Source organism: Poecilia reticulata, chromosome 9, assembly GCF_904066995.2.
Source record: "Poecilia reticulata chromosome 9, P_reticulata-male-v2, whole genome shotgun sequence".
Classification (NCBI taxonomy): Eukaryota; Metazoa; Chordata; class Actinopteri; order Cyprinodontiformes; family Poeciliidae; genus Poecilia; species Poecilia reticulata.
This window is the reverse complement of record NC_088838.1, coordinates 16486603-16508019: the sequence shown is the minus strand read 5'-3', so window position 1 is coordinate 16508019 and position 21417 is coordinate 16486603. Positions and strand designations below refer to the sequence as shown.

At 37.6% G+C, this 21417-nt stretch overlaps 3 protein-coding genes across 3 annotated transcripts in view; 2 read left to right on the top strand and 1 right to left on the bottom strand.

Moving 5' to 3' along the window:
* Positions 1-21417, bottom strand: part of LOC145552788 (uncharacterized) — a 176204-nt gene that overhangs the window by 80612 nt on the left and 74175 nt on the right. The gene's annotated exons all lie outside the window — the stretch shown is intronic.
* Positions 9821-13954, top strand: LOC145552952 (arrestin domain-containing protein 3-like). The gene is made up of 4 exons (XM_081611139.1): positions 9821-9853; positions 12920-13193; positions 13275-13540; positions 13701-13954. The coding sequence occupies exons 1-4, from the start codon at positions 9821-9823 to the stop codon at positions 13794-13796; spliced, it is 669 nt and encodes a 222-aa protein (XP_081467265.1). The 3' UTR covers positions 13797-13954.
* Positions 16489-20996, top strand: LOC103470652 (arrestin domain-containing protein 3-like). The gene is made up of 7 exons (XM_017306492.2): positions 16489-16784; positions 17957-17989; positions 18269-18329; positions 18579-18729; positions 19235-19331; positions 19416-19672; positions 20555-20996. Exons 1-7 carry the CDS (start codon positions 16523-16525, stop codon positions 20786-20788), a joined length of 1095 nt encoding a protein of 364 aa, XP_017161981.1. The 5' UTR covers positions 16489-16522; the 3' UTR covers positions 20789-20996.

Below are 21417 nucleotides of genomic sequence, written 5' to 3'. Positions count from 1 at the left end.
GCCTGTCTCTCCCTCTTCCCCTTAATGTCTCATCCATTTTTCTTTTCCTTGACTGAAACATATCACGTTCTCTTTTCACCTCTCTTTGTTTCACCCCTCTTCCTCCTCCTCAAACACGCAAGAGCAACCCCCAAAAACCCCGACCCCGGAATAAAAAAGTGATTCAGACGAGCAAAACTTTCGGTTTTGGGATCAGTCCCCGAGGGTCTATCGCCATGACAACCAATCAGAGGTGATAAGCTTGAGTTTCAGAGGATGGAGGAGGAAAAAAGAAGAATGGCATAACAGAACAAACTGAACTGAAAGTGGAATGTAAAGAAAATATAGAGGTTATTAGGTCATCTTTGGGAAAATATGTCATATGGACGAACAGAGGGATGGAGGATCGGATGATAGACAGACAGACAGACAGACAGACAGATAAAAACTCAGTAAACTGTAATTCATTTTCTTATTTGTTGAGAATAAATATAATAGTCAAATTCAGTTGTTTGTTGAGAAATTCCTGCTAGACCTTTATTCCTTTGCCTTTTCAGTTTTAGTGTCCTACATGATTTTTTCTGAAATACAGTGGAACCGTCTACTGCAGGAGGTTTTGTGTTGACCATATGTCAGGTTTTGCTGACAGGAGTACATTCTGTACCAACCTTGAGAACAAAATAATTAAAGTAAATTCTTATGTTCTGCTGATAGTCTAGATTACAGTCGTCTCAAACCTGCAGGTCCAGAACCATGTGTAGTTCTTTGACCTCTCCACTAGGGCTCTTAAAAAAATCAAATTAGAAAAGCTTTTAATTATAAAGGCAATAGAAAAGGGCGGTTATGCATTTTTTGATATATCTGAATCAAACATTTACAACAGAAGGGTAGCAATGGTATAAGGCTTTTGGAAGGAATTGTATGGGGTTTTTTTTGTTGTTGTTGCTTCAGACTTTGTTTAGTTTAAATTCATTAGCTTTCAGAATTATATTCAATACCTATTTATAAACTCTGTCTCGTTTTGTGGCTATAGACAGGACGCAAATACCAAGGTGGCCAGAGCGGGAATCAAGCCGGCGGCCCACCAAGTGCAGGGCGAACTCCTACTGCCATCGCCCCCAGTGTCACATGAACAATATAACTAGACACAAAAGTCATTCAAGATCGCACAGTGGAGCAGTTATTAGGACTCGGACCTCCAGGTGCTTCCTCCCAACAAACTAACCAAAACATGCATGCTTTGGCTAATTTGCTGATCCAGTCTGCCATTAGGTGTAACGGTGTGAATGGACGTTTGTTTTTTCTCTGCATTACTATTACGGCCTTTAATGGATAGGTACACTGTACATGGTGCACTCCACCTCTTTGACATAAACTTGGAGAAGAGCATTAACTTCCCATAGTCTTGCAACATCAAAGCTGCTGTAAAAATGGATGAATGATAAGCTCTTTCCAGTCTTGTCATTGGTAGCCCTAAGCTTAGACAATGTGCACTTGATCTTTGGAATTGAAAACCTAGTCCGTCACTCAACCCTGTTGTATCAAATCAACCCAGGCTTGGATCAGTTCAGTAGATACATATTACTAGTATATTCAGAGAAACATATTTACCTAAAATCAACTGTAGGAATATAATTACTATTATTATTTATTATCCTTTACCAGAGTACTTTCTATTTCCCTTTTAATGCCACACACGACTTCCCCAGCTTTTCAACAACTACTGTGAAGTTTTGGCAAACAGCCGTTGTTAACTGAGTCTGTCGATGGGCTATGTAATCGTATATTTCCACTGAGAGTGTCAGTTAGTGAGGACGCTAATTAGCAAACGATTAAGCCTTCACACTAAAGAGCTTCTTGAGATTAATTGTTCTGGAAGTTTACAAAAGCACGAGGCTCAAAGAATACATTTTGTTGCATTGTGGACGCCTTATCGCCTTTTTGTGATTTTCAGTTTTAGTTCTGACAAGGAGCAAGTAATAGTGATTTTTTTTCTGCGCTCAGTTTAAATCAAGGCGTAAAAACTTCATTTCACAGTGAGAAGTGGGGGGGGGGACCTACTCTTTCAAATGCAAATATTACCAGCTGCACTTTTAGGATCTTCCAGCATAAACTCACTAATATAATACTCACAACACAGATGGGTTGCATTGCCACAATTTACAAGATTGTCACGTATGACTCACTATAGCAAACATGTACAGATGTGGTGACTACACATGCAAGAAAAAAAAATGGAAAGGACACAGAAGGAAAGAAAACAGCCCCTTGGTCATAGCCTCCTCTGGTCATGGGGCATCTTGAAACTGCCTCCTCCAAACAACATTAGCTGTTCCCTCCACCCTCTTCTGTCTGCTGATAAAACACCAGCCCCAGCCAGAGCTTTCTGTTAATGACGGAAAAAGTTACAAACCCCTTACATCTGCCTGTAAAGACTAAAATTGGATGGTATGAAAACTGAAAACTTCCAATACAGCCTATTTAAACAGCATGCCTCTATAGGTGTGTGCTGCTCAGGGTAAACAGAGTCAACTTGTAAATAAGCTCTGTAGTTTATCGGACAGGAGTCAGCATGACAGCGCGCAGCAGGGGGTGAAATAAACTCAGCATTCGAGAAAAAAGATGTTTGCTCTCAAAGCGTGATGCAATGGGAAAGCAAGAGATGAGAATATTCTAATAAGTGTGATTTCGAACCTCGCTGATTACATGATATGAAAAAGTTGACCGGTCTTCTGCTTCCCGCTGTGCCAACCCCTCTGTTCTTATGCTGGTTCACTCAGCGGATTAACGCACGTCAGGTCTTTGCAGGGAGTCAGCCGTCTGAGACGTGTTTAACTTGGAGGACTAGTTCAAGGTGGCGTGTATTACACAAGCAGTGTCACACATTGTGCATATTTCCGTCAGCGCCGCATCGAGTTCAGCACGAAATCACACAAACATGTTCATAAAGACAAAATAAAATACCTAAACAAAACCAAACACAGTAGCTGAGTAGTTCTGAGAGCTGAGCAAAAGCATTCTCTGTACATGTGCCTCTCGTACCGCCAGCCACATCTGCTACTGATTTCTAAAGAGATGCAGCACATCCAGCTCTTAAGGTGCTTTGGTTGATAGAAAAATAAGAAGCAGGAGATTATAATAAGAGATGGGTGCATAAACTTATTGTCTATGTCACGTATAATGATTCATGTAGAAACGACAATTTAGAGTGACCAGTTAACCCAACAGTCATGTTTTTGGACAAGGGGGAAGCTTGCGTCCCCGGAGAGAACCGGCACATGTACAGGGAGCTCATGCAAACTCCATGTAGACATACTGCAACCAGGACTTATGCTCCAGAACTTGGCATGCCATACAACTTGTGCAGGTATACACAAATGTACATGCCGACCTGCTGCCTCATTTCTCCCTGATTCCTTCTCTTTGCAGGAATTCTCAAACTGTGAGTTTTTGTCTATGGGAACTGAGAGTGTCAAATAAAAAGTGGCAATAGCAATTGTGCCACCAGTAATTTTTCTCAAAATAATTTTTGTGTCCATCACTGTAAACATAACATACATAAATTGGTTTTCTTATTCTAAAAGTATGAGACGGTACTGCCATAAAAAAAACCATAGAAAACTAATATATTTTAGTTTCTGACACAACTTCATCTGAGGTCCAATTTTTTGCTTGTATATAAAGAATTATAACGGCTGTGATGCAGATGTTTGCATAGCTGGTGAACCTTTGTAATCATTACAACATTATTAGAGTGAAGACCATGGTCACAATTGTGATTCAAATATACTCCATGTATTCTATCTTATCAAGGAAGCAAGGAATCCAATCACTGTCATTTCAACATGCAAAGCAGACTTTTTGGAGATTTAATGTCTTAAGTTAATTACACCGCTGACATGAAAGAGCATTTCATCCCGGGAATAAGTTGAGGAAAAGAGCAGTTGAGCCAAGGTGGAAAACTCCAACACAATTAGATGCATGCAGAGCCCTGTTCTGAATTCTGAGCAGGCTTTCCATCCGCGAAACTCCTGATGATCTGAGCCGGGGAGAGCGTGTGCTGGGTGCTGATGTGACTGACGGAACAGCAGTGGAGCGCTGGTCGGGCTGCCGCAGAGGACTCTGGGTAATTAGGCTGCAGATGAGTGTGACCCAAAAAACAACGCAAGAGAGGGGGGAAATGGATGAGGACATGTGTGTGTGCGTGCGTGTGTGTGTGCATGTACAGAGGAGGCACCTCTTGTGCTGCTGGTCAAAAGCACATTTTTGTGCAGCACAAAAAGGACAACATGCCAAAGGATTGGATGCAGTCTTCAGGTGGTGTATATATTTGTGAGGAATACTGACCATCACAGCATGGTGCTTATTGTCAATCCTTTGTTAAACTTAACGACATGTAAAAACTAATCCAAGCGTTCTCCTTAAATTCTAGCAGAGCAGCATTTCCCCATGTGTGCTAACGACAAAAAAAATCAGCTTTTCTTCTATTCCTATTTGTCTGAACTTGCTATTTTTTAATAGTTAGAGCACAACACATTTATTGTCAGTACTTTGCAAGGTTAAAGACTGAGTTTCATCATTTCTGTAGTAACAGAGGTATAAAATTGTGTCAGGAATTTCCTTTACCACTCTGACCCTCAGTAGTTATTCTTGGTAAAGTTTTGTTTGTAGACCAGAAGGCAGAAAGCTATTTAGTGTACAAACCATACATACCGACGCTACACTGCAAGACAAGCTGCTGCTTGAGTGATGGTTACCACTAATTCCTCCAGTGGCAGTAAGGATGTGTGAAGTATATTGTTCAAATAACATTGATACACCTCGCATAATCAAGTGTTTCTTTCACTTAGCCAAATCAAAAATAAATAAATAATGCATTGAGCTGTAGCAGTACACATGAAGATTACATGAAAAATTTTAGCTTTTAATGGACACAATTACAAACGAATAAATAGTGGATGAAAATGATCTGGTTGCCATAAAAACACATGGGAGTTTAATTTAACTCTACACCATGTCCATGCCTGCTCATTTTATTTCAAATTAAGTTACTCTTTTTCTGTCATATTTATTGAAGGAATGGAGGTTTGTTGCTTTTTGAACATCACCAGACCACTGCATAGGCTAGATCTAGGTCTAGTCATACCGATAATGCCTCAACAGGTGTGAACTAAAGATATATATTTTCTGCTTAAAAATATTGTCTGAACCTGTCCACTTTTTAACCTCCTTATTGGCTGATGGCATGCTATTCTTTTAGTGGAAGATGAGCTGTTGGTGCATAAGCAACTTTTCCATCAGAGCAAAACTTTGAAAATGATGCCTAACACTTTTGGAATTATTGAAACTGATTAAGTCACCACTGATTAGTCACCACCACCACTTTTAGAAACTAGAGATGATGGATAATATGGTGTCAGGCTCAGCACAGTGGTTGTGGTCCAATATCAAGCACTTTCTTTGAAAATTTGAGGGATTAGCATGAATGTGCTGTTTGTGTCAGAATGACCAACACAAGTACACTGGCTGAGTGGTAACAAATACAAGGAACGAGATCACACCCCACAGCAGTGTGTGACCAGTCTGCTGAAGATCATGGAGAGCGGTGTCAGGGCTGTGTATCATTCTCCTTCTGTGGTCTCTGTTTGTTCAATAAATAAGTTAAATAGCCAGTTTGACTAGTTTCTTCATTTTGATCATTTTATCCAGGAAGCGCCACCAAACCCAACCCAATAGCAGAACAAGCTGTTTGGCATTGGCAGAGCTGACTTGGGAAGTTTTTCAAAGGCCCAACTTACAAACTGAAACAACAAATACACTTCCTTACAAATGTGACACTATTTCAAGAAAAATGAATAAAATTTCCAACCACATAATATATATTGCCATGAGGGATTGTTGCAACAACAAGCAAAAATAACCAAGCAAACAATTTCCCTCGCTTTTTGTGCTAAATATACAAAAATCACCTAATATAGCTGCAGTATGCAAACTAGCTTTTACATATTTGTTGAAACGGTCACAAGTGTTTCCCCTCCCATCATCTAAGGGTGGGGGCCACTCCCTGCCAACAAGACCGACCCCTCTTAACCCCCTCAGAAGTCCCTGAATGCAGTAATTCAAGGTATTAACAGTTAAAATTATTGACCTTATTATTGGGCATAAATGATGCAAGCATGCATAATTTATGTGGAAGCTCTGCCCAAGCCACACTGCTTATTCAGCTAGCACTAAGTGATTGTGAACTTTCTAAGCGCCAATGACAAACTTGACTAAAGCTGAAAGAAAACATGCACTTAGCGCTCATGTGAGCTAAGTCAACTGCGCTTGTATGCAGGTGACTTAGCTAAGTTATGTGCTTGCACATGACTTTGCACCCTTTCATGTAACTTAGCATGTGCAAGCGCACGTCTTTCCTCTTCCACAGCAGACAGATAGAAAAAATCTGCAAAAACTTTCAACATATAGGCAGGTACAACAGCGCTTTTTTAAATGTGCCAAATTTTATTTTGATGGTAGCACTTGCTCTCCTCTAAGTAGTAGCGAGAGTTACTCTTCTACTTATGGTTCATATAGCGAAGGTACAAATATAAATAACCTAAGTTTTTACAAGACATGTTAAAGTACTTCTTCAATTTCTTCAATAGCTGTTAAATGTGTTTTGTTTATATTAATGGTCATTACACAATTTCTCTTCAGACTTATTGCTGTTATTGAAGACAGATTATCTGTTTGTTATTACACTGTCACAGCATAGTATTAGTTTTAACAAAATATGTAAACAAACGTATTTCTTATGAAAGTTACATGCTGCAGTTTTAACTAACACCTCCAGTGTGTTGTAAAATAGTATAACGATTTTCTTTAATCTGGTCTACCATTATTTAATTAGTGAACATTAGATTTGTAACTGTTTAAAGTCACCAGAAGGTGACTCTAAATCAAATTAATGGTTTAAAAAAACAATATAGCACTGGCATTCTGTAAACTTTGTGGTCTAATGTGTTTTGGATTTGTAACCACTGAGCGCCGCTTAGTCCACTCAAATAAAAGAAAATGTAAAATAAAGGTCAAACTTGATATTTGGGAAGACTGATGTGACACATTTTCTCAGTTAAACCCCTATATAATTGGTACCAACCAATCACCGCACATGCTGCTGCAGGAATAAAGGGAGTCGTAATGTTTTGCAAAAAGCTTGAGTTACAGCCAGCAGAAAAAGGAGAGCGGTTCAAGCTTTGCCTGTGGAGCGGCAGTGTCTTCACGCTTCACTGGCTGCTTTAAAAGAAAGTGTTGCTCTGTTCCTCACCGAGGTCTTTGGAAGGTGAACGGTAATTGCTAAGGGAAGATTTAGAATGACGACGGAACAAAGCGCCTCCTTTGTCTTACAGTCCCAACTCTCATGATTTAAGACGCAGCAGTGATTCAGACACAAACTACAGACAGTAACATGAAGCTCCTCTTCGTGTGGCTGTGTCAGGGAGTTTGTGTGTTGACCAGAGACTGACAGAAACTGATTTGCAGACTACATGGTATTGTTTCTGACTCATTAGCTGCTGTGCCGGCGCTGTGGTAACATGACATCATGGTGGCATTGGCTTTTAAAGTCTGACCACAGGGTAAGACGCTCTGTTAGGAATGACTTCTTTCGATGTGACTTCATCATGTAAATCTCACTGGAAACCCCAAACAGGTCGCCTCCATTGTCTGACTTGTGTGTAATAAAGTTGTTGGGAAGACAAACCGTTTCTGAACCACCCGACAGACAGGCTGACTTAATCAGATCCCACGCAAAACAGACGAAAAGAAGTATATGAAAGACATGATTTTATGTATAACGTTCTCAACAAAAAAAAAAAAAACAAGAACAGAGAAAACGGTTTAGCATATAATGTGCTACAAATTAAAAAAAAAGGAAAAAAAGGAAAGGAGCAACAGAGGATGTGAAAGACTGGGAGGCGAGACTGTTAATGCCATCTTTTCCTGCTCCTAAATGAGCCTGTCTGCGTGTTAATCAGTCAGAAGCTGACAAAGAGCCGGGTTCTGCCTGGTTGTCGGATCTTTCAGCACCCTTCAGGAGCCTCCTCTGTCCTGACCAGCATTGTTTGGGAAGAAGAAAGCTATCAGAGGATCTGCGCAAGATTAGGGCTGCCAACTGTTCCCTCTGTGGCTTCCTGTTTTGCCGCAGGAATTCTTTTAGCGGGTGCAAAAAAAAAAAAAAAAGGAAAAAAAAGCCACATAAGTGAACAAATCCAACAGATTTAACCCTATCCAGCAAAAAGGAAGATATTTAAAAGTGCTTGTTTGGGGAAAAAAATCCTCGATTAACAAAGTCTACAAAATAAAGTGTTTCATATTCAGAGTTTTTCATATATATATACATATAAATATGTATAAAATAAATAGATTTTTTTTTCAACGCCACATAATCTTGAATTATAAAAAAAATTATTTATAGTTTTTAAAACTGTGTTGGGCATTTTTTCATACCTGTGTTTTGCCACAGATGACATGTTGTGTCTATGCAAAATAGGATCACATCTTGCCAGAGCACCTCTCTTCAGATGTTTGCTGTGTATCTTCTGCTAGCATGTGGTCATTTTTAACCTGGGCATCTTCTTCAGACTTTCCTTTAAGGATGGATTTCTTTTGGTCTCTCCTCCTTTAAATCCAAATATGTGGAGTGAACAACGAATAGTTGTTGTCATGTTAGCAGATTTTCCCACCTGAGCTATGCATATCTAGGTTTCCCAGAATTACCATGGATCTCTTAGTATTAGCTCCAGTTCATACTCTCCTTGTCATCCTTTACATTTTTTGGGTAGCCTAATGGATGAAAAGTGCTCTAATCTTGTTTAAAAGAACTTCACAACTTTCTCCCTGACCTGTCTGCAGTGGCTCTTGGTATCACTGATGGTACCTGTTCACTAAGGTTTGCTAACAAACCTCTGGGGCTTCAGAGAAGAGATACATTTATACTGAAATTGAATGCCATTTAAGAGGACTCTATATACTGTTACTTTTGAAAGCATTTAGGTTAACTTGATTTTATTTAGGGGTTTTGGAATAAAGGGGATGAAAGTTAGATCCTCCACATTTTTCAAGATTGTATTATTTGTAACAACATGTATCTTTCTCCTACTTGCATACTTTGTATTGGTCTATTACATGGAATCCCAGTAAAAAAAATACATCTAGTTTGTGTAATGTGACAAAATGTGTGAAAGACAAAGAAATATGAACACCTTTGCCAGACACTTTAATCTACTTTCTAGAAATGATGAAAAATTACTTTTATTGTTATAAATGCAAAATATATAAGATTTTACCACCAAATCTAAAAAGTCAGGTGTGTGGTTCATCTTATATCATTCTGTTTCCCTCACTCCATCTATGTTCCACTTTACCAAGTATTTTTTTCTTGCAGTGCTTCCACACTACCGCCTTTTTCTTTTCCATCCTCTCTTCTCTTCAGCCTACTGCTGCTCACTGTCAGACTTCTTCATTTTCCTCCAGTTTTAACCCACCACCTCCTGCTCCTCCCTCCCCTTTCCTCTCCATCTAAATTGCAAATAGCAGCAGTGCCGACTGCCAGAAGAGCTCCTCAATGTCATTAGAGCTGACCCTGTGGATTAACCAGCGGAGGGAGGTGCTGTGCACAAAGTACAGATCAATAAAATGCTTATCCTCTGGGTTCTTTTACTTCACTCTGGATTTAGATCTAACTATCTCAAATGTTTACTCCAGTCTTGAAAAAAAAAAACAAGCAGCCAAGGTTATAAATGGCTGATGCAGTTTGAATGTTAATAAAAAAGCATAAAGAGCGAGGAGTGACGAAAGGATGGGTCTCTACGATCATCATTTGGCCGCGACGGTGAGCTTTGTAATAATGACTGAAACAAGTTGCATGGATCTGACGGATCAATGAAAACGCCAGTCACTGTTGTCAGGATCAGCCAACTGTTTCATGAGGACATTTAAAAGTGAAGATGATGAACCATGGGGGCATTCGTCTTTGTGTGGTTGGTGTAAACTCGTTGGCTGACCTAGACGCCATTATCAGAGACTGATGAAGCTAAGTGCAACAAGAATGCATTAAACCATTTTCTACAAACACATAGAAACAAACCCGCACAAGCCAAATGGACATGGGGAAAATTTGTTGCCACTGCAGGTAAGAAAAAGTAGAGCTGTATTGCAGCAGCACAACGTCACATTGTTTTTGTTCTTAATAGATTTGCTTAGCAGGGACAAAATGTTAAGAGTAAATATTGTTTAAGACATCGCTTGTTGTACAATCACACATATGCACGGTTCTCTAAAATCTATTGGCACTAATTAGAACCATGTGCTTTACTGATGAATATTTGGGATCAGTGATGCTGCTTGTTTCTCTTTCAAAGGTTCTGAGTGCATTGGAACGGAATGATAAGCTTTCTGAAATATCACAACATCATAAATAAAAATATGAGAACCCTGCCTGAAAGCTAAACATTTTTGGTTGTTGAGTCATCAATAAAAATCAAATATTTGAATATCCAGAACTTTAACTTTACAGCAAATGCTTTTTCAACTTAACTGCACTAGCGTTAGTAGTAGCGTACCAATCAAACGCTACTGCTGTATGTCCATACACTTTTAAAAAACATTCCAGGTCAGCTTCATCTTGTTCTTATTACAAACGACAGGACTTTGTTCTGGCTGAGAAAGAGACAGGAGGTAAACACAACAGATCAGCAGAGTGTCACTGTAAAGATACTGACTTCAAGTACAGTCAAGATTTATAGAAACCTGTACCAACAGATGTATTGTGCCAAAGCAGTGTGTTAAAACACTGCTCTGGTCTAATCCTGAAATATATTTAGTTTGGCAAGTCTAAAAACGAGAACAACAAAATATTATATCAAAGGTTTATTTTTCTGAAACTGTTGTTACTGGAAAAAGAGCAGGTAATAGATATAATGAAGGTTTTTTTGTTTAAAAGGCGACACTGTGACACATAGTCCATCAAGTTCTGTGCTGATACTAGTATCTAAGTGTTTAGGGCCATCTAGTGGTTGATTTTAGAAGAGCCAAACAAGTACAGAAAATAATTTATTAACATTTGATATTATTATTATTATTATTATTATTATTATTATTATTATCATTTAGGAGGAGGGAAAGAGCGTTGTGTTTACATATCTTCAAGGAGATTAGAAATATGCAGCCCTTCCAAGGCAAAACAGGAAATTCCAATTCATAAACAGAAAGTCTTAGGTCGAGAAGATTATAAATTTCAATCTTCCCTAAAGTCTCTCCGATACATCCGAGTTCCCAATTATCCAAATCAGTCTGGTCGTTCCACTGAGCCGAAACTAGCAAAAGTTCTTAATTTTAATGTTTGAAAATGCCACAGAACATTGCATCATGTTATCCATCTTTGAAAACATGAGAGGAAAGTAATGTTTTCAAATGATTGTACCTTAGAAGAATCAAATTTAGTGTTCCCTCTTCTGCTGTTTCCCCAGAATGTTGACTAAGCTACCCTCCAGCATGCATGCAGTTGTAGCTCCAAAACTTAAAATTTGTTTATTCAAATTGTTCAGACAGGTCATCTGAAAAAAAAAAAAAAACGCCTCCTTCAAATCCCAGATTAAGTCACTGTCATCCTCATCTTTGATTATGGGTAAGTTGTTCTTTAGCTCATTTTTCAATTTTTATGTTAAACGTGCCTTATGGAATATCATCCCAAATATTTTCTCACAAATTTGATGAAGATTGTTGCCATGCCTCAATATTTCCTTTGAAAGAAAAAGCGTTTGTTTTACAGTTCTGCTCATTTTTCCAGAGATCTCGAGAAAAACGGAGATTTGTGTCCGATGCAGAACTCAGACTTAATTTTGCTGCAGCTCCATTGCATTGTTGTTGCGCTCTTGGTGCCATCTTAGTGTTTAAAATTCTCAGGAGGAGATTCAGTGCTCCATCCACCATGCAGCCTATGGGCCGAGCTCACGCAGAACATTTCAGCTGGATTCATAGGAGGAGATTTACCTGGGTCTGATGACCTTCTTCCAGAATGTTTCTCCTCGCTTCCTTCCTTCTGTGGGTTAACTTACTAGCTACCGGAGTTAAATAATCTGCCACAAATCACAACCGTTAACGGTTGTTCTCCTCATTCACTTGATTCAGGTGTATTGAAGGAGGAGTGCATTGACACGTTGCTGGATAGCAGACCTTGAAGGCTGGACTTGGTTACTCCTCTTTTTTTAAATTATTGATGACTAGTTTTACTGTCCATTGGCATACATAGTTATTTGTCAATATCCTTTATAAAAAGTGTTATTATAGTGATCAAACTTTTCCTGTACTTGTTGCTGCTCTTTTGTTAATGCATGTTTCCACAGGTGTTTTGATGATTCATCTTTGACGATGAGCCCCGAATCTGAGGTTGGATGACCTCTCTGCCATCACTGTGATCTTTAACTCTATCTAAATATACTTTGGGGTATTACCAAATATTCATTTTATTTATTGTCAGAAGGAAAATATTTTAATTTTTTTAGGACGAGGAGTAATTTACAGTAAATCTCTCTATACTGCTGTAGATTCTTTTGCACCATTTTTGACTGATGTTTGTGTGGGAGAATCCTTTGGAGCTTTTGTAACCTTTCGTAAAATCATGGTTTTAGATCAAAGCAAATAAGCAAATGTCAAGAATGAGAGAAAAAAAATTATGCTCAATAAATTGATTATATATACAATATTTTTAGTGGGTCTACAGATAAGGAGATGTTAATTGTAGGGCCATTTAAACTCCTTTTAATACCAACACCTTGTCTTAATTGGGCTTCAACGCTTATGTTTTATCCAGTGCTATGGTACAGATTTGCATGTTGTGTTTGTAGCTTTTTCTTTAGGCCAATATTTACCTTTCTTCATAATTGTAGCATGAAAGAAGAGGGGCTATAGAGTTTCTGTGCAATGTAACTTAATTGAGATTGGATTTATTTTGTTTGCTCTGCATGACGTACATCTGAACTATTATGAAAGAAAAGATAAACAAACAACTGGAGAATCAAACCTTCCAGGTTTTCTGCAGCACCTCTGTCACTGTGATGGTTTTCTGCAGGTGCCGCTCTCAGGATCGAACTTCAAGACATTGTGCTCCCTGTGGTGTGCGTCAGGTCCCATCACAATGACAGTCAGGTGGGAGAGGAAAGCCTTTAAACCTGGTATGATTGCCTTCCCCGGATCTGTTACTTAACACACCACAATATATAATTATTTTAATTTAATTTTATTTTTTCCATCAGGAGAAACGGCAAAAGCAATGTGCATTTTTAGCAATGCTTCATCTAGAACGGTTACTCCAACTGTCACGCTCCAGCAGCACCAGACGTTCTACACCCACAACAGGACGAATTGGACAAAGGTGGTCAAGCAGCTAGCCAGTGTCACTGGGAACCCCCTCAGTGCTCACACATCAGATGTGCAAACTGAGATGCCGCTCCTTATTCCCTCATCTGCACCCCCGACCATCTCGAACTGCATCATCCTGCAAGTCGAATACATTTTAGAGGTTAGTTCCCCAGAAGGATTTATTATTTGATAACTCAAAGTTGTAAGGTGATCTGGCTCGCCTCAGCTTTGTCTCTGCTGTTTTATTTGACAAGAGCTAATTTCGATTAGCATGACGGTATTCATTTCCCAGAGCCTCAGGGTGTTCTTGTTTCTTGTAGGTAAGCCTCTGTCTATGGGGATCACGTGACGTCACTGTGGTGTTTCCCATCGTGCTCTGTGAATTGCCGGCATACTGGCATCCAGCAGGGTATTAGTGAAATGCATAAATGATTAAATGAATTCTAAAAGTTATAGAATGTAAGAGGAGATCCACTCAATTTGTCTGCTTACAAGGTGAGATGTTGTATTTAAAAGTTAAAGAAAACACAATTGTTGTATTACATCTTTATCGGTGTGTTCAGATTTTTATTTTTGTGCTGGTTTTATGTCTTTCCATTGTTGAACATCATCTATGTCTATTTGTATTTGAGTATAATTTGGAATACCTTCATAGTGTCACTAATTTGTTCTCCTCTATTACTACATAATGGCTGTTGCATTTTTTTTTTCACCACTATTCTTCTACACTGTGCCTTTAATCTTTTCAGTTATTTAAATGCTTTTGTAGATTAAGATTTTAGTCTGAATGTAATTCCTAATGTCTGCAGTTTTACAAAGACAACATGCCAAAAGCCTGTGACTGTGTGTTATAAAGTGCCTCCTTATTTCCTCTATGCTATTAGCTAAAGGAAGCAAAACAAAAACTCTGTTGATTACTAAATGTCTAAAAGGAATAATGTGGGTCGACATGAGCACATCCTGACAAGCAGCACTTTCATTGTTGATCCTGCATTGTGTTGGTGGGAAGTTTCTAAACATTGTTCAGTAATCCTGCCAGAACTGTGTTTGACACATATAAACAACTTTTTAAAACAGTTGTTTATATGATAGTGTTTTTAAAAAGTTGCATATAAATAATATAGTGTAGTGGAAAAAGGAATTCTGCTCTAACTTGAAGATGTGCTCTTTGTATGAAATTAGCAAAAATGTGCTTTAAGTTTTTTTTTGTTTTTTTTCTCTCTGGGTGCTTATCTAGAGATAAGATGTGCTTTCGTATTGTCTTGGTCGTGTGTATCGCTTATTATTTAAAGTTAAATATTGGATAAAATGTTAAATATTATTGCCACACATTATTTTTAAACTATCTTCATCTATCATCTTTTAACTATCTTTTTTCTTTCTCTTAAATTTTATAGTAAATATGACCACATCTGTATAGTTACTTATGCTCAGTAAGACTTTAAGCACTTTGTGTTGCCTTGTTGCTGAAAATGTGCAATATAAATAAAATTATCTTTATCTTTAATGCACCCAAATGTGTTTTTCATTAATTTATTGGATTTGTTCTTATATCTGAGAATAAACTACATAAATGTTTTTGTTTAGTCAAGTTCAGAAGAATTTGCAAACTGGATTTCTTTCTAAGAAGACAAACATTCAAAACAACTAGACATAATTTAAACTCAGTCATGTTACTCGCTCAAAGCAATATGTTGTATACCAAAATTAATTTTGGTTTTATGCACTTATGCATGCTCATTAGTGTGTCATGTGGTTTCTCTTGCATGGTTGACGAAGGTAATGTGGTTTAAATATTAGCAAAGTGTTTGTATCTTTATTTTCCGGCACACCTTGGAACATAAAATCGCTGACTTTATTATCTTGCCTTGCTCGGCTTTTGTTTGCTGTGTCATCATGTTTGCTAGTGTAAAGACCTTCTTTTAAACTAATATACAAGGATAGTTGTTTCTGTGAAATTGCTTCCCATTCTGTATTTTTAAATATATGGTAGTTATGACATATGCCACCACATTAGAGCTTTCAATCTATTTTATAAGTTTATTGTAGTAAAGGGGAATGAATACAAATATGGACATGCCACAAGTTTAAATATGTAACCTATCTCTTTTCTCCCAATTGTCTGTCAGTCCACCCATAAATTGCTATTAAAACACCGTAGAGATTAAAGTTAAAATATTAGAAAAGTTCAAATTGTAAGGCACTCCTTTCTGAAAAATCTCCACTTACTCGAGCAGCTAAAAGCAAATAATAAAAGTACTTAGTTCATTAATGAAATTACACACATTTCTCTATGATCAGTCATTAAATCAACTTTTAATTTCTAATACTGTAATCAAAGCCATTGGAAGCCGTTTTCTCATTCAACATCCAGACCCTGTTTAGATTGACTCACAAACATTCATACAATTTACTTTCAAATGCTAAAGTATTGGAGATGAATTATAAACAAGTCATTAAACACTAATGAGTATACATCAAGTTTACAGCAAATGTTCAATCATTACCATGAACACACATTTATTGAACCAAATCTGTAGCTCTTGATTTTAGGAACATAGCAGCTGTCGGTAAATGTGATCTGTTAAGGGCAGGTCATTAAAAAAAAATACAATTTCACAATACTATAAAGAGGCTGATTGACCATATGGAAATCTTTATCACGTGGAAAGTTTTTATTGTATGAAGATAAGATAATATTTGAGACATGTTGGAAAGTATTGACCAATAAATGCAAAATAATATGTCCTAGATTTGACTGCTAAAACTTGCTTTACTAAAGACAGATAGACTGTAGAAAAGGTAATACATTTGAGTAATTTCTTAATACAACCATAACTTTGCATAACTCTCACCAGCTGCTCATTTTGTGAATTTTAGCATTTTAGTATGTTGTAAGGATTAGTAAGGATGGGCTCAAGATCTAATTCTTTCCCCAAAGTCTCAGCTTTTATCAATATAAAACAACATTTAAGATAAGACAATGGCTTACTGTGATGGCAGGAGGCGGCGCTGCACATAAATCAATCCAGTCCTCTTCTTTGTACAGACACGCCCTCCTACTGTAGGCGGAGGGAGACGCCTGCTTTTAGTGTCAGGTTTCCTCATCTGCCATCGACTTTGGTGCGTAAATCCTGTCAGGATGTCGTCGTCAATAAAGAAGATAGAAATTACTTATAACCCCATCAATGTCAGCAATACCTTTACAAACGGAGACATTGTTTCTGGTCAAGTTTCTGTGGAAGTGGCCAAGGATTGCCAGATCAGCTCCTTCTACATCAGGTTTAAGGGGAAAGCTGACGTCTTTTGGTCGGAGACCCACGGTCAGACCACTCATACGTACCACGCCAAAGATAAGTACTTCAGCGTGCGGCAGTACTTCATCAGAGACTCAAACAGCAAGGGTGAGGCTTATTTCTCTGGGTTTTCTTAGAAACAAAGATGACAAAACAAACAACCATAAATAAATAAATTTAAATAAATAAATAATTTGTTCAATATTATTTTAAAACACAAAATAATATTGTGTTTTAGAATAAAACACAATATTTTAAAACACAATATTTTGTGTTTTAAAATGGAGCTCCAGTTGTATTTGGAACTGGAGCTCCAAATACAACTGGAGCTCCAAATACAACTGGAGCTCCAGTTGTATTTCTTTTTGTTACCCAAAATGGATAGGAAGAAACTTTTAAAGGTAGTTCTGCTTTCCTCATGATTAAATCATGGCTAACATGAACCAGAAAAAAAAAAAGAAAAAAAAAGATTTTTGTTAATATCGCTAACCATACAAGCAATTCTGCGAACCATCATTTATTGGAACTTTAGGAAGCGTTATTTCTCCTTTGACCCGCCATTAAATGATAATAAGCGCAGAGTTAAGCGTCAACAATTTTGCCCTAATAATAAAAACAACAACAACAACAACAACAGCAACAACAACAACAACAATAATAATAATAATAATAATAATAATAATAATAATAATAATAATAATAATAATAATAATAATAATAATAATTTTTAAAACATGGTTTCAAAGTGCTATACATTACATTGTAATAAAAGAATGCATAAAACACACAACACAGGTAAAAATATTGTCCAAAATCAGCAGTAAAAAACCAAGATTATATCACTATAGAGATATAGTGATATAAGCGTAATTAATTTGTAATAGAAGAATATGAGATGGTCCATAAATGATGCTGCTGATATTGCAGATGAAAGCTATGTTCTGTTTTAAATATGGCTGAAGCTAAAAGAAAAAAAAAAGTTAAGAGGAGAGTTTAACTATTTTGTTAACAACTATTCAACATGTGTTTCACATGGAATAGTGACCAGCTGTATCAAGAAAACAGGAATGATCAGAATGATTCACAGCAACTTGCTTCCTCACGTTAAACATTTTTGCACAATGTTCTGGATTCTTTATAATAACAGGTCACACTGTGAAATATTCATAAAACAGTTTTTGTTTTTTGTTTTTTGCCATTAAAAAATATTTATTTTAAATACTGAATTTTTGGGTCGAGCTGGTTTCATTCGTTGCATTGTAATTCCTGTTTGTCTGCAGATGACCAGATTCCACACCAAAGTGGAGAAACTTGTAAGTCTTTGTATTTCTCTGTCAGGCTTTTGTTTTTTTCTTTTATTACAATGAAAACATGCCAGTGGTTTAACTTTGCTTTTTGTAATAATAACACACATTTTGACATGCGTCCAGGTTAGAAAAGCTTTATATGCGTTGGTTTAAATGAGAGCTGCAGAGCTTAAATGGAATTTTATCTGGAAGGCCATCCCAAAGCCCCCCACAAAGGAAAATTAATTGTGTTTTCTTATTTTTCTTTTCTTTTGTTATACTTCTTTGTTTTGTATTCCTTGTTAGACTCCAATGTTGTGCGTCCACGAATCCATGTGTATCCATTCACCTTTCAATTCCCTCTCCAGTAAGAATCAATTCTGATTGTTTTTCTTTTTTTTCGTTAGTTATTATTAAGGCCACAATGTCCTACATATGCATTATGTTGTGGTGGGGTTAAATAAGGACACTTGAATTAATATACCATCTAACATTCTTTTTTTTCTGTTTTTTTTGCTTGTCACTTTTAAACCTGTCTTTCATTAAGCCATTTATAAAAAATTAAGAACAAAAAGTGATTCTCACTGTTATCTGTCTCTGTGTTTTTCCTCGTTAGGAATATTCCCTCCACCTTTACAGGTGCAGACGGTACAATTGTGTACTTGCTGGAGGCTGTTTTGAGCAGGTCGATGAGGATGGACAGCAAAAAATCAACCATGATCAACTTTGTGGGAAGAGGAGACTTGAACCCAGTTCCTGGATTAATGGTATATTTGACATCTGTGCCATATTCTGTCTCTTTAGATGTCAGGAGCATTAAAAGATGATTTAATGTAGTCCCCCACACCCCCCACATAGTGCCTTTAGCAATATCTTCTAAAATAAAAGGTATTTTCTACATTCCACATCCTTTTAATATGAACTCATCCAATTGTACAAACATAGATCTGAACTTATTCACCTCGGTTTTACTTACTGTATATTTTCACATTAAAAGTTTGCCAGTATACGCTTTAAGTGTTACCAACCTAATAACTGTAGAAAGCTACAAATGATAGCCATGAATTTTTCACTTGGTTAAAAGTGTTAGCATGAAAGTGATCACTTTCTGCCCTTTGTATTTTAGATCCTGACTTGACCAAAATGCATGTTACTTATGTTGCCTGCCCCTTGACATCTATCTGCAAACTTTACAACATTAGAAAGACTGTTATGGTGTTTAAGGTTCCCACTTGTTTTCTATTTGCATTTATTACCTGAGCTGTGTTGTAGGAACCCCAACATGAAACTATGGATAAGAAAATGAAACTTTTCACCTCAGGAACTGTTGCCATGGATGTAAATCTTGAAAAGTCGGGCTTTTTCCAAGGTGAGACACTTTTATATTTGACAATGACTGCGATTCTGGAATAGTCTTATACCAGCTACTCTGACCATTTTCTTTTTCTCACAGGGGAAGGATTAAAAGTTAAGGCCTTCATTAAGAACGATTCATCTCGTGAGATCAAGCCCAAATACTGCATATACCAGAAGCACAGCTTCTTTGCCCAGGGAAAGAGAAGAGTTCACACAAAAGACCTCATTAAAGAGGTTGGAAAACCCATCCCTGCTAAAGCCTCAGAAAATGTCACACATGTCATCGCCATTCCTCAGGATGTGGAGCCCTCCATTCTCAACTGCAGCATCATCAAAGCAGAGCACAGACTCAGGGTTAGTATCAGCATTAAAGATATTTGAATTGCAACAAAAGCTGTGTTGCAGAAGCCACATGTCAACTCAATGCTTTTCAGCGCCTGGTCTTATAATTTATGGTGCTTTTCCAAAGGCGTGTCTTATGTGCACAACACGTGAAGAAAAAACCAGGGCATAGGTTGATTACCGCAGCTCATTCAAACGGAGCAGATAAATAGGAACTGTAATAACACCTGCATTTCCGAATTATAATCAGTTCTATTCTGAGGTTAAACATTTCCAATTATCTAGAAATAACTTTTAATTATTTCTAGACAATGTAATGGTCAAGAGAAACACCATGTGATTGCAGCCTATGTCTTTGTGTCTAGTTTTTACTTTTAGAGATTTGCCACCTCTTTTCAAAAAACCAGAGCATTTTACATCCAAATCTCTAACTTTTTCTGATTCCAAAATCCATCCATCCATTTTCCATACACCCTTGTCTCTAGTGGGGTCGGGAGAAGTGCTGGTGCTTGTCTCCAGCAAACGTTCTGGGCGAGGGGAGAGGTTCACTCTGGACAGTCTGTCGCAGGCCAACACAGAGACAGACAGGAAAAACAACCATGCACACACACCTAAGGACAACTTAGAGAAACCAATTAACCTGACAGTCATGTTTTTGGACTGTGGGAGGAAGCCAGAGTACCCAGAGAGAACCCACGCATGCACAGGGAGAACAAGCAAACTCCATGCAGAAAGACCCCAGGCCAGGAATCGAACCCTGGACCTTCTTGCTGCAGGGCAACAGCTCTACCAACTGTGCCACTGTGCAGCCCTGATTAAAAGTGTTAGATTTAAATGCTTTGAAATTTTCTTAGAAGCTGGAATCCATAATAAAAACAGCATCCCTCTCCCCAGGTCTACCTTGATGTGAAGTACGCGTCAGACCCAGAGATCAAATTTGACATCGTCATCCTGCCGGTCCATCAGGTCCCTGCTGTGGCAACGGCACCAACAGCTGCTTCTGACTTTGGAATCGGACCATTTGGGAGCTATGGAAATCCAAACCCTCCCATGTGGGGCTTTGGACCCCAACAACCACCACCAGGGTATCAACCTGCTGGTCCTCCTCCTCCTTATGGGGCACATTGAATGTACCCTCCTCTGAATGAATTTGCTGATAAATATTAAACACCTTTACTGTTGCTTTTAAAGAGGAGAAAGATAAAACCAAAAATATACAGCAATTTTATGTAGACAGAACATTTATCACTGATTCTCTGTGCTTTCAATTTATATTTGTATAGAAATGTAAACTGCACAACGCCATGTCTTATAATAAATGTCTTTCTAATAATAATTGATTTCAAGTTGTGCATTTGCAGTTGAATGAACAGATTCTAGTCATTTTTTACTACATTTTTTTATCCATTTCCATGTGATTCTTTTTTCAGTTAGAAGCAACAGGACAGTTCAGGCTATGATTCAATATCTTCTTTCTTTATGGATTTATTTGGCCAATGACAAGCTAAAGTAACCCAAATAAAAAACTACAAGCAAGAGCAGGTAGAGGGATTGCTGCAAAATTAACAACATAATGCAAGCAATTATCTGCTCACCAGGAGCAGTGAGTGCTCCTGCTGCCCAGAAAAATTAACCAATTTGAAAACTTAATACACTGGACCAATAGCTAGGACCTATTAGGATGATTTATTATCATACATCCAATTAGGCATGCAATGCCTTTTACAAAGTGCTTTGAGATGACGTGTTGTCAATAG

Excerpts from the sequence above, each read along its gene's own strand:
- LOC103470652 (XM_017306492.2), top strand. The coding sequence starts at position 16,523 with ATGTCGTCGTCAATAAAGAAGATAGAAATTACTTATAACCCCATCAAT. Across the intron at positions 16,785-17,956 it reads CAGAGACTCAAACAGCAAGG|ATGACCAGATTCCACACCAA; the intron begins GTGAGGCTTATT and ends GTTTGTCTGCAG. Across the intron at positions 18,330-18,578 it reads ACCTTTCAATTCCCTCTCCA|GAATATTCCCTCCACCTTTA; the intron begins GTAAGAATCAAT and ends TTTCCTCGTTAG.
- LOC145552952 (XM_081611139.1), top strand. The coding sequence starts at position 9,821 with ATGGGTCTCTACGATCATCATTTGGCCGCGACG. Across the intron at positions 9,854-12,919 it reads ATCATCATTTGGCCGCGACG|AGGGGCTATAGAGTTTCTGT; the intron begins GTGAGCTTTGTA and ends GCATGAAAGAAG. Across the intron at positions 13,194-13,274 it reads GAGGAAAGCCTTTAAACCTG|GAGAAACGGCAAAAGCAATG; the intron begins GTATGATTGCCT and ends TTTTTCCATCAG.